Genomic DNA, 22,272 nt, shown 5'->3' with positions numbered 1-22,272 from the left:
TGCTGTTTCTTATTGGGAGCTGTACGGATTATCACCAGAGGGCACCGGGGTACGTGAGTGCCGGTCTACAAATACTATATATATATATATATATATATATATATATATATATATATAAAATAAGATTTTACTCACCGGTAAATCTATTTCTCGTAGTCCGTAGTGGATGCTGGGACTCCGTAAGGACCATGGGGAATAGCGGCTCCGCAGGAGACTGGGCACAACTAAAGAAAGCTTTAGGACTACCTGGTGTGTACTGGCTCCTCCCACTATGACCCTCCTCCAGACCTCAGTTCGGATACTGTGCCCGGAAGAGCTGACATAATAAGGAAGGATTTTGAATCCCGGGTAAGACTCATACCAGCCACACCAATCACACCGTATAACTCGTGATACTATACCCAGTTAACAGTATGAAATATAACTGAGCCTCTCAACAGATGGCTCAACAATAACCCTTTAGTTAAACAATAACTATATACAAGTATTGCAGACAATCCGCACTTGGGACGGGCTCCCAGCATCCACTACGGACTACGAGAAATAGATTTACCGGTGAGTAAAATCTTATTTTCTCTGACGTCCTAAGTGGATGCTGGGACTCCGTAAGGACCATGGGGATTATACCAAAGCTCCCAAACGGGCGGGAGAGTGCGGATAACTCTACAGCACGGAATGAGCAAACTCTAGGTCCTCCTCAGCCAGGGTATCAAACTTGTAGACTCTTGCAAAAGTGTTTGAACCCGACCAAGTAACAGCTCGGCAAAATTGTAAAGCCGAGACCCCTCGTGCAGCCGCCCAAGAAGAGCCCCTTTCCTCGTGGAATGGGCTTTTAAAGATTTAGGGTGCGGCAGTCCAGCCGCAGAATGTGCAAGTTGAATCGTGCTACAGATCCAGCGAGCAATAGTCTGCTTAGAAGCAGGAGCACCCAGCTTGTTGGGTGCATATAGGATAAATAGCGAGTCAGTTTTCCTGACTCCAGCCGTCCTGGAAACATATATTTTTCAGGGCACTGACTACGTCCAGTAACTTGGAATCCTCCAAGTCCCAAGTAGCCGCAGGCCCCACAATAGGTTGGTTCACCTGAAACACTGATACCACCTTAGGAAGGAATTGGGAACGAGTCCTCAATTCCGCCCTATCCATATAAAAAAATCAGATAAGGGCTTTTGCATGATAAAGCCGCCAATTCTGATACACGCCTGGCCGACGCCAAGGCCAACAGCATGACCACTTTCCACGTGAGGTATTTTAGCTCCACGGATTTAAGTGGCTCAACCCAATGCGACTTCAGGAAATCCAACACCACGTTGAGATCCCATGGTGCCACTGGAGGCACAAACGGGGGCTGACTATGCAGCACTCCCTTAACAAAAGTCTGAACTTCAGGCAGTGAAGCCAGTTCTATTTTGGAAGAAAATCGATAGAGCCGAAATCTGGAACTTAATGGAACCCAATTTTAGGCCCAAAGTCACCCCTGACTGTCGGAAGTGCAGAAATCGACCTAGCTGAAATTCCTCCGTTGGGGCCTTCCTGGCCTCACAGCACGCAACATATTTCCGCCATATGCGGTGATAATGGTTTGCGCTCACTTCTTTCCTAGCTTTAATTAGCGTAGGGATAACTTCCTCCGGAATGCCCTTTTCCTTCAGGATCCGGCGTTCAACCGCCACGCCGTCAAACGTAGCCGCGGTACGTCTTGGAACAGACAGGCCCCCTGCTGCAGCAGGTCCTGTCTGAGCGGCAGAGGCCATGGGTCCTCTGAGATCATTTCTTGGAGTTCTGGGTACCAAGCTCTTCTTGGCCAATCCGGAACAATGAGTATAGTTCTTACTCCTCTCCTTCTTATTATTCTCATTACCCTGGTATGAGAGGCAGAGAAGGGAACACATCCACCGACTGGTACACCCACGGTGTTACCAGAGCAACCACAGCTATCGCCTGAGGGTCCCTTGACCTGGCGCAATATCTTTTTAGCTTTTTTTTGGGGCGGGACGCCATCATGTCCACCAGTGGCCTTTCCCACCGGTGTACAATCATTTGGAAGACTTCTGGATGAAGTCCCCACTCTCCCGGGTGGAGGTCGTGTCTGCTGAGAAAGTCTGCTTCCCAGTTGTCCACTCCGGGAATGAACACTGCTGACAGTGCTAACACATGATTTTCCGCCCATTGGAGAATCCTTGTGGCTTCTGCCATCGCCATCCTGCTTCTTGTGCCGCCCTGTCGGTTTACATGAGCGACCGCCGTGATGTTGCCTGACTGGATCAGCACCGGCCGGTGTTGAAGCAGGGGTCTAGCCTGACTTAGGGCATTGTAAATGGCCCTTAGTTCCAGAATATTTATGTGTAGGGAAGTCTCCTGACTTGTCCATAGTCCTTGGAAGTTTCTTCCCTGTGTGACTGCCCCCCAGCCTCGAAGGCTGGCATCCGTGGTCACCAGGACCCAGTCCTGTATGCCGAATCTGCGGCCCTCTAGAAGATGAGCACTCTGCAGCCACCACAACAGCGACACCCTGGCCCTTGGAGACAGGGTTATCCGCCGATGCATCTGAAGATGCGACCCGGACCACTTGTCCAACAGATCCCACTGGAAGATCCTTGCATGGAACCTGCCGAATGGAATTTCTTCGTAAGAAGCTACCATCTTTTCCAGGGCTCGCGTGCATTGATGCACCGACACCTGTATTTGTATTAGGAGGTCTCTGTCTAGAGACGACAACTCCTTGGACTTCTCCTCCGGGAGAAACTCTTTTTTCTTGTTCTGTGTCCAGAACCATACCCAGGAACAGTAGACGCGTCGTAGGAACCAGCTGCGACTTTGGAATATTCAAAATCCAGCCGTGCTGTTGTAGCACTTCCCGAGATAGTGCTACTCCGACGAACAACTGCTCCCTGGACCTCGCCTTTATAAGGAGATCGTCCAAGTACGGGATAATTATTTCGGCCATTACCTTGGTAAATACCCTCGTGCCGGGGACAGACCAACGGCAACGTCTGGAATTGGTAATGACAATCCTGTACCACAATTTTGAGGTACTCCTGGTGAGCAGGGTAAATAGGGACATGCAGGTAAGCATCCTTGATGTCCAGTGATACCATGAAATTCTCCAGGCTTGCAATAATCGCCCTGAGCGATTCCATTTTGAACTTGAACCGTCGTATATAAGTGTTCAAGGATTTCAATTTTAGAATGGGTCTCACCGAACCGTCTGGTTTCGGTACCACAAACATTTTGGAATAGTAACCCCGGCCTTGTTGAAGGAGGGATACCTTGATTTCACCTGCTGGAAGTACAGCTTGTGAATTGCCGCCAGTACTACCTCCCTTTTTCCGAGAGCAGCAGGCAAGGCTGATGTGAGGTAACGGCGAGGGGGAGTCGCCTCGAACTCCAGCTTGTATCCCTGTGATACTACTTGCAGAACCTAGGGATCCACCTGTGGGCAAGCCCACTGGTCCCTGAAGTTCCCGAGAAGCTCCCCCACCGCACCTGTCTCCACCTGTGGAGCCCCAGCGTCATGCGGTGGACTCAGAGGAAGCGGGGGAAGATTTTTGATCCTGGGAACTGGCTGTTTGGTGCAGCTTTTTCCTTCTTCCCTTGTCTCTGTGCAGAAAGGAAGCGCCTTTGACCCGCTTGCTTTTCTGAAGCCGAAAAGACTGTACCTGAAAATACGGTGCTTTCTTAGGCTGTGAGGAAACCTGAGGTAAAAATTTTTCTTCCCAGCTGTTGCTGTGGATACGAGGTCCCAGAGACCATCCCCAAACAATTCCTCACCCTTATAAGGCAGAATCTCCATGTGCCTTTTAAAGTCAGCATCACCTGTCCACTGCCGGGTCTCTAATACCCTCCTGGCAGAATGGACATTGCCTTAATTCTGGATGCCAGCTGGCAAATATCCCTCTGTGCATCCCTCATATATAAGACGACGTCTTTAATATGCTCTACGTTAGCAAAATATTATCTCTGTCTAGGGTATTAATATTGACAGGGTATCAGACCACGCTGCAGCAACACTATTCATGCTGAGGCAATTGCAGGTCTCAGTATAGTACCTGAGTGTGTATATACAGACTTCAGGATAGCCTCCTGCTTTTTATCAGCAGGCTCCTTCAAGGTGGCCGTATCCTAAGACGGCAGTGCCACCTTTTTTGACAAACGTGTGAGCGCCTTATCCACCCTAGGGGATATCTCCCAACGTGACCTATCCTCTGGCGGGAAAGGGTACGCCATCAGTAACTTTTTAGAAATTACCAGTTTCTTATCGGGGGAACCCACGCTTCTTTACACACTTCATTCACTCATCTGATGGGGGAACAAAACACTGGCTGCTTTTTCTCCCCAAACATAAAACCCCTTTTATGTGGTACTTGGGTTCATGTCAGAAATGTGTAACACATTTTTAATTGCCGAGATCATGCAACGGATGTTCCTAGTGGATTGTGTATATGTCTCAATCCCGTCGACACTGGAGTCAGACTCCGTGTCGACATCTGTGTCTGCCATCTGAGGTAACGGGCGTTTTTTGAGCCCCTGATGGCCTTTGAGACGCCTGGGCAGGCGCGGGCTGAGAAGCCGGCTGTCCCACAGCTGTTACGTCATCCAGCCTTTTATGTAAGGAGTTGACATTGTCGGTTAATACCTTCCACCTATCCATCCACTCTGATGTCGGCCCCACAGGGGGCGACATCCCATTTATCGGCCTCTGCTCCGCCTCCACGTAACCTTCCTCATCCAACATGTCGACACAGCCGTACCGACACACCGCACACACACAGGGAATGCTCTGACTGAGGACAGGACCCCACAAAGTCCTTTGGGGAGACAGAGAGAGAGTATGCCAGCACACACCAGAGCGCTATATAATGCAGGGATTAACACTATAACTGAGTGATTTTTCCCCCAATAGCTGCTTGTATACACATATTGCGCCTAAATTTAGTGCCCCCCCTCTCTTTTTAACCCTTTGAGCCTGAAAACTACAGGGGAGAGCCTGGGGAGCTGTCTTCCAGCTGCACTGTGAAGAAAAAATGGCGCCAGTGTGCTACCTTGTTGAAGACCGAGGTCTTCTGCCGCCGATTTTCCGGACCACTTCTTGCTTCTGGCTCTGTAAGGGGGACAGCGGCGCGGCTCTGGGACCGAACGATCGAGGTCGGGTCCTGTGTTCGATCCCTCTGGAGCTAATGGTGTCCAGTAGCCTAAGAAGCCCAAACTATCTCCAGTCAGGTAGGTTCGCTTCTTCTCCCCTTAGTCCCTCGCTGCAGTGAGTCTGTTGCTAGCAGATCTCACTGTAAAATAAAAAACCTAAAATATACTTTCTTTCTAGGAGCTCAGGAGAGCCCCTAGTGTGCATCCAGCTCAGCCGGGCACAAGATTCTAACTGAGGTCTGGAGGAGGGTCATAGTGGGAGGAACCAGTGCACACCAGGTAGTCCTAAAGCTTTCTTTAGTTGTGCCCAGTCTCCTGTGGAGCCGCTATTCCCCACGGTCCTTACGGAGTCCCAGCATCCACTTAGGACATCAGAGAAATATATATAATTTTGCAAATGTTGGGGGTAAGACCATGGGCTGCAAATTGAGTTCCAGGAGTTGGTAGTAGGGTGAGGTTAGGGCTGCTTTGGTGGTCTCGAGGCATCCGGACTGGCACTCAAAATTAAGGGGTCAATGACGTTATGAAGGGGGGGGGGGGCGGCCAATAATGTGCCTAGGGGCGGCCTGACCCCTAAGTTTGGCCCTGAATAAGACTCACCTCTTGTCTCCAAACCTTCAAGTGTACCCTGAAAAGTCACCTCTTCGGAAAGCTTATCAAAATCTGGACCCACCCACATAACCAGGACCGGCTTCAGGCCAACTAGCACCCTGAGCAAGAATTTTTGAAGGCCCCCAACCCTAATACACGCGCCTCTGCACTCCTGAGAAAGTGTGTGTGGCCTCGCAACTTAATATTATGTTATCAAACGATAAATATATATATAATCAAACACCCCTCTACACACACCCTGAGCAGCCTTACATATAATGCCCACAGTAGTGCTCCTTACACATAATTCCCCCAGCATAGTGCCAGATACACATAATGCCCCCAGTAGTGCCAAATACACATAATGCCCCAGTATAGTGCTCCTTACACATAATTCCCCCAGCATAGTGCCAGTTACACATAATGCCCTCAGTATAATGCCAGATACACAGTATGCCCTCAGTAGTGCCAATTAGACATGCCCCCAGTATAGTGCTAGATACACAAAATGCCCCCAGTTTATTGCTAGATACACATAATGCCAGCATAGTGCTAGGTACACATAATGCCCCCATTATAGTGTCAGGTACACAGAATGCCCCTCAGTAGTGCCAGGTACACATAATGACCCTAGTATAGTGCCAGATACACATAATGCCCCCATTAGTGCCAGGTACACATAATGGCCCCAGTATAGTGCCAGATACACATAATGCCCCCAGTAGTGCTGCTTAAACAAAACTATCCCCAACAGTGCTCACCACCACCACTGTTGGCCTCTGTGTTGTGTCCAAGAGGAGGAGAGCACAGCGCGTACCTCTCCTGCCCCACAAAAAGTCCAGTCTCCTGTCTCCAGGGGCATCCAAATATGGCGCTGGTTCGTGAGACAATCAAATTTCGCGGTCCAGCAGCCAATCAAGAGCTGACGCTGCTGGCCTGCAAGCTCTGATTGGATATTTGCTTTCTCCACATTTAAAATTGCCTTGCACTCTTAAAAACCCGGTGCCCTGCTCAACTGCTCATGTGGAATTTGCCTAAAGCTGGCCCTGTATATAACCTTCAATGCTTTCCTATCTGTGACCATATCCAGCCCATTAAGAACCTTTGCAATCTGGCAGGACCATTATGCAATAGGTAGTACCTATCCTTGTGTATCAGTTCCTATTTCCCTATAGATTGTAAGCTTGCGAGCAGGACCTTCCTACCTCGATGTCTGTCTGTTACTACCCAGTTTTGTTCTATTACCGTTGTTCCAATTGTAAAGTGCAACAGAATATGCTGCACTATATAAGAAACTTAATAAATAAATAAATATATTGACTTTTACAAATTACTTAACAAAAATACAATAACATGATATAATCATGTTCAGTGAATATGCAATGATAGAGATGCTTTTGCACCAAGGTCCACATGCACTGCCCTATACAAAATAGACTTACAGTATATGCACCTTACCATCAGCAAAGCATCACTGAAATGTATTTTCAACGGGTGTAGTATGTTATGCCGGCGGTCGTGCTCCCGGCGACCAGCATACCAGCGCCGGAATCCTGACCGCCGGCATACCGACAGCTGGGCGAGCGCAAATGTGTCCCTTGCCGGCACGGTGGCGCGCAATCTATTCTCACTCCAGGGGGGTCATGGGCCCCCAAGTGGGAGAAAAGCTGTCGGTATGCCGGCGGTCGGGATTCCGGCGCCGGTATGCTGGTCATTGGGAGCCCGGCTGCCAGCAAACTGAAGACCACCCATTTTCAACTACTGGCAGATACAGTCACTGTAGTCATCTGTGACTAGTAATATCCATATATTTTAGATACAGTATAAATCACACTGGAAATACATGATGCCGTATGTTAATGCTACATTTAGTCAAAGCTTGAGCATCAAGATGATAGCAGTGTGGTATACAGTATCTTGTCAAGATTCAGAATGTCAACATGTTCTGGATGTCAACATGTACAGAATGTCAACATGTTTAAAGCTGACATTCACAATGATAATGTCAACATTGCGAATGCCGATATTCGGCATACCGACAATAGGATTTCCCAATCACTTGTAATATGAGCATAATCTAAAACCACAGCATAACCTTAACCTAACCTTAGAAAACAGGCATCAACATTCGCAATGTCAACATTATGTCAGCGTCAACATTGTCAATAAAGACATTCTGTACATGTCAATATTTGGAAAATGTCGACATTCTCAATATCGACATGTGAAAGTCGGCAAACTGACTACATAATGATGAAAGGGGCAGATGTGACTACAGCATATTGACAAAAATTTACAAAAGATAAGATTTGGAAAATACACATTAGAAACAAACATGAAATACCTTGAAAGGAGGACTGGAATCACTTGGTCTTGCTGAGAAATCAAATGAAATAATCAGATCAACTCCTCGCTGAGGTCTTAAGATAAGAGGGTATGGCAGATTGAATGTCAAACCACTGTCTACAATGTGTATTTTCTTGCTTTTCACATCCAACAGGTCATAAATCTGTACAAATTCATCTGGATCTAAAATGATATTGAAATTTACATTACTCACTCAAGAAAACTATACAGTATGATTGCATACATTACAATGGGGTTGGGTATGGTATCCTAACGGTCAGAATACCAGCAGCACGATCCTGATTATGAAAATGATGTACATTTTTGGTACAGTACGTATTCTAAGGCTAACCCTAACCCACCTCCAACCGCAGCCTCGCCATAATCGCAGAGTAATTGTAATGGTCCCCTTCGGCAGCCTAAACCTACCCTCTCCCCATCCCACAGTCTAACCCTAACCCTCCTCTCCCGCAGCTTAACCCTAACCTCCCCCTCCTGCAGCCTGACCCTAATATGCACAGTTTGAAGTTGTTGGCATTTTAACCCATCGAGATCCCACTGCCGTTACTGTGAGGGATTTTAATCGTCAGGATGCCTATTACATCCCATGGCATAGTGGTCACTTTATTCGATACATCACTGGGTGGTATCCGGAATCCAGGTCGACACCAAAAAGGTTGACAAACCCTAGGTCGACCCCAATTGGTCGATACACCTTATGTCGACATGGACAAAAGGTCGACATGAACAAGGTCGACATAGAAATGGTCAACATGAGTTTTTCACATTTTTTTTTATTTTTTTGAACTTTTTCATACTTTACGATCCACGTGGACTACGATTGGGAACTGTAACCTGTGCCGAGCGCAGCGGTAGCGGAGCGAGGCACCTTGCCCGAAGCATGGCGAGCGAAGCGAGGGGACGCGGTGCACTAATTGGGCTTCCCGATCACTCTACGAAGAAAACAACACAAAAAAAAAACATTAAAAAAAGCATGTCGACCTTTTTCCATGTCGATGTAAGGTGTGATGACCAATTGGTGTCGACCTACGGTGTGTCGACCTTTTTGGTGTCGACCTGGAGTCCCAGACCCCACTCTGGTATAGGGGATAATATATTCCCCTCTCCCCTGCTTTTTGCTCTCAGGATAGCATGAATTTGTCATGGCATCAATTAACAAGGTGCTGGAAACATTCTTTAGAGATTCTGGTACATGTTGACATAATAGCATCAAGCAGTAGTTGCAGATATTTCAGCTGCACATTTATGCTTCCAATTTCCCATTCCACATGTAAAATTGCTCTGTCGGATTAATAACTGGTGACTGTGGAGGCCATTGGAGTACACTGAACCCATTGTCAGGTTAATAGAACCAGCTTGAGATGATGTGTGCTTTGGTGTAATGGAAGTAGACATTAGAAGATAGGTAGATGTCGCAAATAGTGATGCAGATGCAACAACACCCAGATATAGTAAGTTGTGATATTTAAACAATGTTCCGTTGGTATTAACCACTTGACTGACAATTGTTCCCCCCAAAAAAACACTCAGAAATTGTTGTTTTTTATTAGTGAATTAGGTGAAGAACATGAATTTAACCTTATACAAAATGATTTTAGTAAAAAAAGAAAAGAAAAGGAGATTTATGGTAGACATACCATGGGTAAACCTCTTTCTGCGAGGTACATTGGTTCCACAGGTAAACATTGGGGTGTAGAGATGGATCTTGATCCAGGCACCAACAGGCTAAAGCTTTAGACTGTCCCAGAATGCATTGGGGCCTCCTCTATAACCCCACCTCCAGGCACTGTGAGCTCAGTTTCGTTAACCAGTCCAATGCAGGAGCAGGTAAAAGAGAAGGTAGATGTTAGTCACATAGAACCACATTCTCACGACAGGAGAATGGACTAGCGGCTAATGCCATACAAACTCATAGAAGCTAGGTGCGTCAGGGCGGGCGCCCTGTGGAACCAATGTACCTCGCAGAAAGAGATTTAACCTTGGTAAGTCTACCATAAATCTCCTTTTCTGCAGCGGGGTACATTGGTTTCCACAGGGAAACATTGGGGATGTCCTAAAGCAGTTCCTCATGGGAGGGGACACGCCATAGTGGGTATAAGAACCCGGCGTCGAAAGGAAGCATCCTGTGAGGCGGAAGTATCGAAGGCATAGAACCTAATGAACGTGTTCACTGAGGACCACATAGCCGCCTTGCACAACTGTTCAGCGGACGCGCCTCGGCAGGCCGCCCAAGAAGGTCCAACAGACCGAGTAGAATGAGCTTTGATAGCAGCAGGAGCTGGGAGTCCAGACTGCGCATATGCTTGTGCAATCACCATTCTAATCCTTTTTTTTTTTTTTAAATAAGGTATTGCGCTGACTCACTGGTGGAGAAATAACTTACTAATATTTCCCTTCTTAGGGGTATTCTAATAGTAATACTGCTGCTGCTACCCAAAGTGAGGGATGTTTTGCGCCCCTCGTAATTATGATAGAAACAAGAAAACAAACAAAGTGGGAGCGCTGCTAGTATTGCTAAAAAATCCAACCTTCTTTACTCATATAATTAATACTCATTAGCGGTGTTGATAATAAAATGACCTTTAATTATTACCATAAAAAAAGGGAGAGAGAGAGAGAAAGAAAAAAAGAAATGAAAAAGAAAAACAATATTAATAACACCAATGATAAAATGTATTGCTGAGATGGAATACCAGATCAGAGATATTTTATCTGATTCAAATGAAACATATAAAAATCCTGTGCAGGCTATAATAGTATTGCACAATGCCCTTGCTTAAAAGCGTAGTCTCATATGGTAGTTCAGATAGTTACTTGTTGCTGGCCAAAAGAAACATTGTTTCATTTTTGCATGAAGATATTGATACTTTGATATAGCTTCATCCACATATAACACAATGTAGCAGTGCGGATGCAGCTGAATGCAATGTCCTTTATAGAAATAAGTATCCCTTGATCACACAGTCTCTATATTGAGATTACCTGGGTCCCACGGCACTGGTGCTGTTCACACGGACAAAAATCCTCCTCCATTGTTGCAAAACGCTGGCAGGTCCAGTAGGAGAAAAATAGAGGAACAAGACGCCATCAGGTCTACATCAGGTCTACATCTGGTAGGCCCCACTTGTCCAGTAGGAGTTGAAAGACTTCCTGATGAAGACTCCACTCTCCGACATGCACGTCCTGACGACTGATGAAATCCGCTTCCCAGTTGAGTACTCCCGGAATGAACACTGCCGATATTGCTAGCAGATGGCGTTCCGCCCAACAAAGGATTTTTTACACTTCCATCATTTCCATGCGGCTTCGAGTGCCGCCTTGATGGTTTATGTATGCCACCATGGTGGCATTGTCTGATCATACTTGAAAAGCCTATTCTGTTTCAGAGGCAAGGTGAGAGACACAGCATTGAACACTGCCCGCAATTCCAGATTGTTTATCGGGAGGAGTGATTCCTCCATGGTCCACCAACCCTGGAAAGAGTGTTGCTCCAACACCATGCCCCAACCCCTCAGACTGGCGTCCGTAGTTAGTAGGACCCAGCTGGGGATCCAGAAGGGACGGCCCCTGCTCAACTGCTGGTCCTGTAACCACCAGGTCAGCCACAGACGAACCTTCGGAGTCAAGGAGAGCATGTGAGACCTGATCCGATGAGGCAGGCCAACCCACTTGGAAAGGATTAACCTCTGCAGAGGGTGGGAATGAAAGTGAGTGTACTCTACCATGTCGAACGCTGACACCATCAGGCCCCAGGTGCACCATGCTTTGAGCTGGGACCACCGAGGACTTATTCCAGTTGATGAGCCACCTGTGGGCTTGGAGGAAGTTTACCGTCAGTTGCAGATAACTGAGGAGGACATCATAGGAGTTTGCCAGAATCAGCAAATTGTCCATATACGGCAGGATCCTGACTCCCTGGCAACTGAGATGAGCCGTCATCACAGCCATAATCTTGGTGAAGATTCGAGTAGCCATGGCCAGTCCAAATGGCAGAGCCTGTAGGTTGCCAATAGCAAAGCGCAGACATTGCTGATGCGATATGGCAATAGGTATATGCAGGTAACCATCCTGAATATCCAGGGATACCATATAATCTCTGGTTTCCATGGCCAGTACAATTGAGCGCAGTGTTTCCATACGGAATTTGAACATTCTCACAAACTTGTTCAGTGATTTGAGGTATGGGCCGGAAAGACCCATTGGGTTTCGGTACTAGAAACAGGGTCGAGTAGTATCCTCTGCCTCTCTGGGACAGAGGTACCGGCACCACCACTCCCCTATACAGGAGGGAACGCACAACCAATTGAAGAGCTTGCGCTTTTAACGGATCTGAAGGTATAACCATGGTGCAAAACTGGCGAGGGGGAATGTCTCTTGAAAGAGACTGCATACCCGTGAGAGACAACTTCTTGTATTCATGCATCTGAAGTGGTCTTTAAGCAGACCTGGGTGAATCGCAGAAGTCGGCCTCACACCCTGGGGTCCCCCAGGGGGAGGCCCGCCCTGTCATGCAGCAGGCTTGTCGTGCTTAGAAGCAGGCTGTTGGGTTGCCCAGGGCTGTTTTGTCTTGAGCTTTGTGGTTTTGGAAGCATGAGATTGTCTTGGGTATGTCTGACCTTTTGCTTTCCCTTGAGGTCGGAAGGAGCGAAAAGTGGTACCTTTTGCCTTCTGTGCAGAAGGAGTAGTATTAGGGAGAAAGGCAGTCGCCAAGTCAGCCACAATCTTATTGAGGTCTTCCACAAATAAGATGTCTCCCTTAACTCTTTTTGGAGTCCAGGCCCACCTTTCATGACCTCATCCACAAAATACGGCGAGCTAGAATGGACGTAGTCGACGCCTTGGGTGCCAACACACCCGCCTCAGAGGACGCCTCCTGAATGTAATAGGCGGTGGTAATATGAGACAGGTATTGTCTGGCCTTGTCAGATATATCCTGGGGCAACTCATCCTCTAATGCCTGAACCCAGGCTTCAATTCCTTTTGCAACCCAGAAGGCTGCTATAGTGGGTCTATGCACAGCACCTGTAAGGGAGTAAATAGACTTCAAGCATCCCTCCACACGCTTATCTGTCGGTTCCGTCAGTGAGGTGATAGTGGTGACAGGCAGAGTAGATGATACCACCAGACGGATGACATGAATTTTCCCACTTGTAACACAACTCTGTAGGGAGAGGATAGCGAGCTACCATCCTTTTAGACAGGGAGAATTCTTCCCTGGAGTAATCCAGGGTTCTTGTCGTATGTACACTAAATGGTCAGAATGTGGCAACAATATTTTCATTACCTTCTGATGTTTAAACTTATCAGGTTTCTTAGACACCATAGTGGAATCCTCCTCATCATCTGATATTTGCAGGCCCTGCTTAAAAGCAATCACTAGGTCAGGGACATCAACCTGAGTTGTAGATTCCTTGTCAGAAGCAGCTGTGTCAGTGTCTGACGGGACAATGTGCTCCCCGTCCTCTTCAGAAGAATCTTCTGAGAGATTAGTGGATTGTGAGGAGGAAGTGGTCCGCTTAGAAGACCCCGTGACATGAGAGTGGCTTGGGGCAGTCTTATGTCTAACCAAAGATTGATTCAATTGCTGCAACTGGGTAGACAAATTATCTACCCAACGTGGATTTACCATAGGGACAAGATGTGACTGTAATGGTACAGGAGGTCCCATAGGGGGCATAAGGCATGTCACAAGCGTATTTAACATAGTTGAGAACGCCGGCCAAGGTGGCTCCTGATTGGTTACTGGAGCTGCGGACTGACTGGAAGATGTATGGCACATAGTACACAAACCACCATACAAAACTTCCACCTCAGACAAAGCCTTGGCGCACGCACTGCATGATGCAGGAGCGTCCTCAGATTTCCCGACCTTTGTGTTAGATATTTTCAGTTATGCAACAACAGAGCGTATTAGTACGATACAGCCAGACAGAGTACAAAAGCTTGCAAATAAATTCCCTAGTATGTGACCGCGGACACAGTATACAATACCAGCGCATAAGTCCGGTATTATAAGACTGAGTCCCCAGTACACAACACCAGTGATTAAATCCAGTATTAGGTGACTGAGTACACAATAGAATACCTTAATCAGTAAATACTGTGAAACACTATATATAAGACCCTGACGTACCTAGTTCTTTAGGGTACAGAATACAGTGATAGACAAAGCTGGGATACACTCAAAGTGAAATCCACACAGCAGATACAGGCACACACAGTCACAGTGACAATGCAGATAATTACTTTGGTAAGACAATAAATCTGCACTGTACTAGTATATATATATATATATATATATATATATATATCAAAGCGTGGTCTCAGACCGGATGTATATATCAGAATACTCGTACAATATACTCTGGCACTGGTACACTTGTTCTTAACCAACGCTGTTTTATATTGACATGTAGAATACTTAAGCGTCTGTAAAATCACAGCGCTGATGTACAGGCGGATTTACAGGGGAGACCTTGCCCTGCAGTCCCGGAGACCAGTCACAGCTATGCCTTGAAGATGGTGCCCAGGGTCTCAGTCAGGGAGTGAGGGGGAGTGTGATGCAGCTCCAGGGCGGGAACACCAGCAGTGGATGTCGCCCTGAGCCAGGGGAGGGGCTACAGGTCAAGCACCAGCACCCCTATGCTGGTCCTCACCACCTGGTACTATGGAGTCTTATTAAAGTGGGCATTAGTACATCCGACCTGTACTTCTATGCCCTGGTAGATATAGTGGGGTCCACGCCAGCATCGCAGTCCGTCTCCCTAGACTGCGATCGGAACGCGATTTAATGGTGGGTCCCACCTGGGGGACCCTCTTACCTCCTCCCTTCGTAACAGCCACGCGAACCAGGAGAGCGCTGCGACCGTGTGCCCAATGCTGGAGCGTAACTGCCGCGAGTTTCCTGGGAACTGAGCCAGCGGGAGTATGCGACGCTGCTGGGGAGGTGACGGAGCCACAGCACAGAATGTAACCCTGACATGTAAGTGCTGTGGCCCTTGAAGTCTTCGAGTAAAAGGGATGCCCAGTGCAGCCCCCCTGTTAAGGGAGGCGGGTTATAGAGGAGGCCCCAATGCATCCTGGGACAGCCTAAAGCTTTAGCCTGTTGGTGCATGGATCAAGATCCACCTCTACACCCCGATGTTTCCCTGTGGAAACCAATATACCACGTTGCAGAAAAAAAAATATAGTCCTTTTTAAAAAAATAATAATTCTCAAACATCGGAACATCGGGTAGGAAGATTGGTAACATCAGAACATCGGTACTTTTTACAGCCAAGACTGCTGCCGGGGGGGGGGGGGGGGGGGGGCATTTTTTTAATGCCAAAGTGGGGGGGGGGGGGGGCGCATTTTGAAATCTCGCACTGGGAGCCAAATTGTCTAGAAACTGCCCTGGATAGACAGTCATTAGGTCTACAGCAAAAAGGTCAACAGTCAAAAAGTCGACAGGGTCAAAGGGTTGACAATCAAAAGGTCGATAGGTTAAAAAAGTCGACAGGGTCAAAATGTCGACAGTCAAAAGGTCGACAGGATCAACAGGTCGAAACACACAAATAAAATTTGGGTTGTTTTGTGTTTTTAAACATTTTTACCCCAAGGTACTGAAATGCGTCCCCTCGCAGACTCGCTTCAGTTGCCACGCTTCAGGCGAGGTGGCTCGCTCTGCTTCGCTCGCCACAAGGTTATTAATGGTGATAGTTGGTGATATGGATAGTCAGTTTGATGAAATGAGTCCACTTGTGGGCTCGTTTCGCTGCCACGCGTCGGGCTCGGTTACTAAAAGTAATAGTTTGTGGCATGGATAGTAAATGCAGGAAAAGTTGTAAAAATGTAAAAAAAGATCAAATAAAAATGTGTCGACCTTCTGACCCTGTCGACCTTTTGTCCCTGTCAACCTTTTGACTGTCAACCGTTTGACCCTGTCGACCTAATGCATGTCGATCATTAGTGGTCGACCTATTGACTGTAGACCTTTTTATTGTAGATCTATAGACCGGATACCCACAGGGTCACACCCCTTCCTGCTGGACTTATTCACCTTTTCTTCCTGCCTGTAAGTGGCCACACACGTCCACAGTGCCTCTGTTCGGGGCGCTGCAGGACCGTCTGGTGATTACTGCATCTGTTTCCTGGTTACCGCTGCTACTTGTTGAGTCCCGTAAGGGCATGTAACCTGAGGTTGCAGCATAGCATGCAGTATATGGCGGGAGCTGTATATGGAGGACGGGGTGCCCTGTATATAAGGGGCACTAAATTTTGTTATGTTACAACCTTATTCGAAACTGGAATAAATTAATTTTTCCCCTCAAAATTCTACGCACAATACCCCATAATGACGTGAAGATTATTTGCAAATTTATTAAAAATTAAAAACGAAGAAATCACATGTACATAAGTATTCACAGCCTGTGCTCAATACTTTGTTGATGCACCTTTGGCAGCAATTACAGCCTTAAGTCTTTTTGAATATGATGCCACAAGCTTGGCACACCTATCTTTGGGCAGTTTCGCCCATTCCTCTTTGCAGCACCATCAGGTTGGATGGGAAGCATCGGGGCACAGCCATTTTCAGATCTCTCCAGAGATGTTCAATCGGATTCAAGTCTGGGCTCTGGCTGGGCCACTCAAAGATATTTGGGTAAATTTACTAAGATGGGAGTTCTATTTAAGATGGGATGTTGCCCATAGCAACCAATCACATTCCAGGTATTATCTTCAAGAAGGTGGTAGATAAATGAGAAGCAGAATATGATTGGTTGCTATGGGCAACATACCATCTTAAACAGAACTCCCATCTTAGTAAATTTACCCCACTGACAGTTGTCCTGAAGCCACTCCTTTGATATCTTGCCTGTGTTCTTAGGGTCGTTGTCCTGCTCAAAGATGAACCGTCACCCCAATCTGAGGTCAAGAGCGCTCTGGAGCAGGTTTTCACCCAGGATGTCTCTGTACATTGCTGCATTCATCTTTCCCTTTATCCTGACTAGTCTTCCAGTTCCTGCCGCTGAAAAACATCCCCATGCTGCCACCACCATGCGTCACTGTAGGGATGGTATTGGCCTGGTGATGAGCGGTGCCTGGTTTCCTCCAAATATGACGCCTGGCATTAACGCCAAAGAGTTTAATCTTTGTCTCATCAGACCAGAGAATGATGTTTCTCATGGTCTGAGAGTCCTTCAGGTGCATTTTGGCAAACTCTGGGCGGGTTCCGGTATGAATGGTCGACAATGGTAAGGTCGACACTCATTAGGTCGACACTGACATGGTCGACACATGAAAATGGTTGACACATGAAAATGTCGACATGAGTTTTTTTACTTTTTTGGGTGTCGTTTTCTGCATAAAGTGACGAGGAACCCCAATTAGTGCACTACGTCCCCTTGCATGGCTCGCTTCGCTCGCCATGCTTCGGGCAAAGGTTGCCTCGCTCCACTACCGTTGTGCTCGGCACAGGTTACCGTTCCCAATCGTAGTCCACGTGGATCGTAAAGTATGAAAAAGTAAAAAAAAAACAACAAGATTTATGGTAAGAACTTACTGTTGTTAAATTTCTTTCTGCGAGGTACACTGGGCTCCACAAGGATTAACATTGGGGTGTAGAGTAGGATCTTGATCCAAGGCACCAACAGGCTCAAAGCTTTGACTGTTCCCAAGATGCACAGTGCCACCTCCTCTATAACCCCGCCTCCGTGCATAGGAGCTCATTTTCGTTAACCAGCCCAATGCAGTAGCAGGTACTAGAGACGACAATCGCTCGTAGCCAATTACAGCACACACTCACCACAGGAGAGGGTGTCAGCGGCTATGCCACACCAACCCAAAGAAGCTAAGTGCGTCAGGGTGGGCGCCTTGTGGAGCCCAGTGTACCTCGCAGAAAGAGATTTAACAACGGTAAGTTCTTACCATAAATCTCGTTTTCTGCTGCGAGGTACACTGGGCTCCACAAGGATTAACATCGGGGATGTCGTAAAGCAGTTCCTTATGGGAGGGGATGCACTGTAGCGGGCACAAGAACTCAGCGTCTAAAGAAATCATCCTGGGAGGCGGAAGTATCAAAGGCATAGAACCTTATAAATGTGTTCCCTGAGGAGCACGTAGCCACCTTGCACAATTGTTCAAGGGTCGCACCACGGTGGGCCGCCCAAGAAAGTCCAAACGACCGAGTAGAATGGGCTTTGATGGTAGCAGGAGCTGGACGACCAGCCTGTACATAAGCATGTGCAATCACCATTCTAATCCATCTGGCCAGAGTTTGCTTGGAAGCAGGCCAGCCACGTTTGTGAAAACCAAACTGTACAAACAGAGAATCAGATTTCCTAACAGAATAAGTTCTCTTCACATAGATACAGAGAGCCCGTACCAAATCCAAAGACCGCTCTTTGGAAGACAACTCAGGAGAATTAAAGGCCGGAACCACAATCTCCTGGTTAAAGTGGAAGGAAAACACCACCCTGGGTAAGTAACCCGGTCGCGTTCTAAGAACCGCCCTGTCACAATGAAAAATTAAATGGGGGGACTTACAGGATAAGGCACCCAAGTCCGAGACCCTTCTAGCTGAAGCAATAGCCAGCAAAAATAGCACCTTAAGGGACAGCCACTTAAGGTCAGCAGAGGCAAGAGGTTCAAATGGAGACTCTTGCAAGGCCTCCAGTACCACCAACAGATCCCAAAGGGCCACAGGAGGCACATAAGAGGCTGAATCCACAACACGCCCTGAGTGAATGTATGAACATCCGGAAGGGCAGCAATCTTTCTCTGAAACCAAACCGACAAGACAGAAATGTGAACCTTGAGGGAGGCCAGACGCAGGCCTAAGTCCAGGCCCTGTTGTAGGAAGGCCAACAGTTTGGCCGTGCTAAACTTGAAAACGTCATGATTGTGAGACGCACACCAAGTAAAGTAAGCATTCCAGACACTATGGTAAATCCAAGCATAAGCCGGATTACGGGCCTTCAACATAGTTTGAACGACCGCCTCAGAAAAACCATTGGCCCTCAGGATGGAAGCTTCAAGAGCCATGCCGTCAAAGCCAGATGGGCCAAGTCCTGGTAAAAACAAGGGCCCTGAACGAGAAGGTCTGGTCATTGTGGAAGTAGAAGGGGACGATCTAGCGAGAGACCCTGTAGATCGGAGAACCAGTGCCGTCTGGGACACACTGGAGCGATCAGACGTAGGTTTCGTCCTTCTTGCTTGAACTTCAGTATTACTCTGGGCAGGAGTGACACCGGAGGGAACACATACGACAGCCGAAAGTTCCATGGGATTGACAGAGCATCCACGAACGCTGCTTGAGGATCCCTTGACCTTGTTCCGAAGACCGGAACCTTGTGATTGTGTCGAGACGCCATCAGGTCCACATCTGGAAGGCCCCACGTGTCCACGAGAAGTTAAAACACCTCTGTATGGAGGCTCCACTCTCCGGCATGTACATCCTGACAACTGAGAAAGTCCGCTTCCCAGTTTAGGACCCTCGGAATGAACACTACGGATATGGCCGGCGTTCTGCCCACTGAAGAATCCGTGATACTTCCCTCATTGCCATGCGGCTTCGAGTGCCGCCTTGATGATTGATGCACGCCACCGTGGTGGCGTTGTCCGATTGTACTTGAACAGGTCTCTTTTGTATTAGATGCTGGGCCATTGTCAACGCGTTGAACACTGCCCACAGTTACAGAATATTTATCGGGAGTAGAGACTCCACCTTGGTCCACCGACCCTGAAGAGAGTGTTGTTCCAACACCGCGCCCCAACCTCTCAGACTGGTATCTGTCGTCAGAGACGGCCCCTGCTCAATCGTTGGTCCTGAAGCCACCAGCTCAGTGACAGGCGGACCTCCGGAGACAATGAGATCATGTGAGATCTGATCCGGTGAGGCAGGACGTCCCACTTGGTCAGAATTAACTTCTGCAGAGGGCGAGAATGGAATTGAGCAAACTACACCATGTCAAAAGCCGACACCATGAGACCTAGCACTTGTATTGCCGTATGTATCGACACTTGCGGACGAGATGGGAAGCATCGAATCCTGTCCTGAAGCTTCAGGACTTTCTCCTTAGACAAGAACAACCGTTGGTTGTGAGTGTCCAATAACGCTCCCAGGTGTACCATGCTCCGAGCAGGAAACAGGGAGGATTTCTTCCAGTTGATCAGCCCCCTGTGGGCTTTCATGAACTGGAACATCAGATCTAGATGACACAGGAGAAGTTCTGGGGAATTTGCCAGGATCAACAAATCGTCCAATTACGGTAGGATCCTGACCCCTTGACCGCGAAGTGTAGCCATCATGACCGCCATTACTTTGGTGAAAACTCGGGGAGCCATTGTCAAACCAAAGAGTAACGCCCGAAATTGGTAATGAAGATTGCCCACCGCAAACCTGAGGTACTGCTGATGAGATACTGCAATAGGAATATGCAGGTAGGCATCCTGTATGTCCAGGGAGACCATATAGTACCCAGGCCCTGTCGAAGTCGGAAAATATTGCAATACACACACCACATGCAAACACCACACAGATGGCATCCATATAAGTTCTTAGTCTGGCGTGCGTGCAGCATACTCGCAAATTGCGTACAATCGCCTCCCACGGGAGTGCACGTACGGGCGTGGTATGAGCAATTACAGAAAGATTCTTACTTGCAATGGAAATTAATGCATTACATGCCACAGTCTGTGTCGAGTCACTGTTCACACACACACTAATCTAACCAAACATGCACATCTTTCCAACACAATGTCTTGGTATTCCAATGATTGAACAGACCCTCTGGTCTGTGAAGAAAGAAACACACAAACCAAACTGTCATTGTTTAATGGAAACCAGAACAATGGGAGACAAATATCCCAAATAGATACACACAAGCTTGTGGTTACAAATTATTAACTACAGGCAGCCTGCAGTAACACTTGTGTATATATATATATATATATATATATATATATACACACATATATATATATATATATATATATATATTTATTTTGTGTGTATCTTGAGAATGGTTGGTCATTTCATGTGTAGGATCATGTTGCTTGAAGATAGCATGACAGGGTAATCTAATGAACATGAAAATATCTGTCACACATTGCATGTTTCCCAAACTTGGTGCACACATTGCACATAGTCTGCCCTTTCCCCTCATGCAACTTTTACTTATTTGCAAGGCACAACAAGGGAATTATACACCTTTACAGTATACGAGGGGACAGTAACTGATCAGAGCATCATGCATGGTATCTACGTGCTCGGATAATTATGAGTAATAATCCGGTGTTGGTTTGGAGAAGATCGCATGTCGTTGCGAATAGTTATTCGCAAAGGCAGATTGAAGGTATATTTGTGTTTATTATGTACTTGGTATGCGGCTGGAATCCAGAGCTACACACCCCTGGATCAAGGCATCGCCCATCTCTTCAAACCGAGCAATGACCTCTCCAGTACTGTAAACGACCATCCCTCCAACCAATCAGTGGAGAGCATACAACCCCATTGTATTGTATTTTGGGCAAGGGTATATAAACCTTGCACCTGGGCCGGTCGCTCTCTCTCTCTGCTTTTTAAAAGACTCATAGGTCATCTTGCCAGATCGACTAGAGGACCGGATCCGGGTTGCGCAGGCGAACAAAGCGTACGTATCATTGGGTGTGACTCTCTCTCTGTGATTGAATTGTATTGTGTTGTACCATTATATTTTAACTTATTGTAAACCCCTTTTACAAATATATTATTACTTGTTGCTGCTTTGGATCACAACATACAATCAAATACTGGTGTCGCATTCAGTTTCTGTTGAGCGTTTGTATAGTATAATTGCCACACCTAGAGCTGCCTCGTGCTCTCAGCGTGTCGGTCTGTGTGTATGCACTGAGTGTAAGCTGCACGGCTATTCCGGCGTGTGTACGCTAACTGGGGACAGAGTATTTATTACAGCAGCCGCAGCGGCTTCAGTTACAGTGTGCAATAGGGGTTAGTGGCTGTTTTTCCAAGAAGTCTATCGAACTTCTCAATTGGGGACATCGTCCGGCTCGTCTCATACCCGGCTTTTGCACAACAGTACAGGCGCTTGCCAGCAGCAAGGGTGGATTAGCATTATTATATTGTGTTGATCTAGCTTGTGCTGCTGAACCGCGCCTGTACTGCATTGGTTAGGGATGCTGGCGTGAACCGCAAGG

General features: G+C 47.2%; 1 protein-coding gene across 3 annotated transcripts in view; it reads right to left on the bottom strand.

Annotated features, from left to right (window-relative positions):
* PLA2G4A (phospholipase A2 group IVA) overlaps positions 1–22,272 on the bottom strand; it is a 772,031-nt gene that overhangs the window by 67,142 nt on the left and 682,617 nt on the right. For all 3 annotated transcript variants that reach the window (XM_063940241.1, XM_063940242.1, XM_063940243.1), the window contains one exon: positions 8,078–8,262. In XM_063940241.1, coding sequence (XP_063796311.1) covers positions 8,078–8,262 — 185 coding nt within the window. The remainder of the gene's footprint in view (positions 1–8,077; positions 8,263–22,272) is intronic.

Source organism: Pseudophryne corroboree, chromosome 9 (genome assembly GCF_028390025.1).
Source record: "Pseudophryne corroboree isolate aPseCor3 chromosome 9, aPseCor3.hap2, whole genome shotgun sequence".
Taxonomy (NCBI): domain Eukaryota; kingdom Metazoa; phylum Chordata; class Amphibia; order Anura; family Myobatrachidae; genus Pseudophryne; species Pseudophryne corroboree.
Note: the sequence above shows the minus strand (reverse complement) of the source record. Positions and strands in the feature narration are given on the sequence as shown.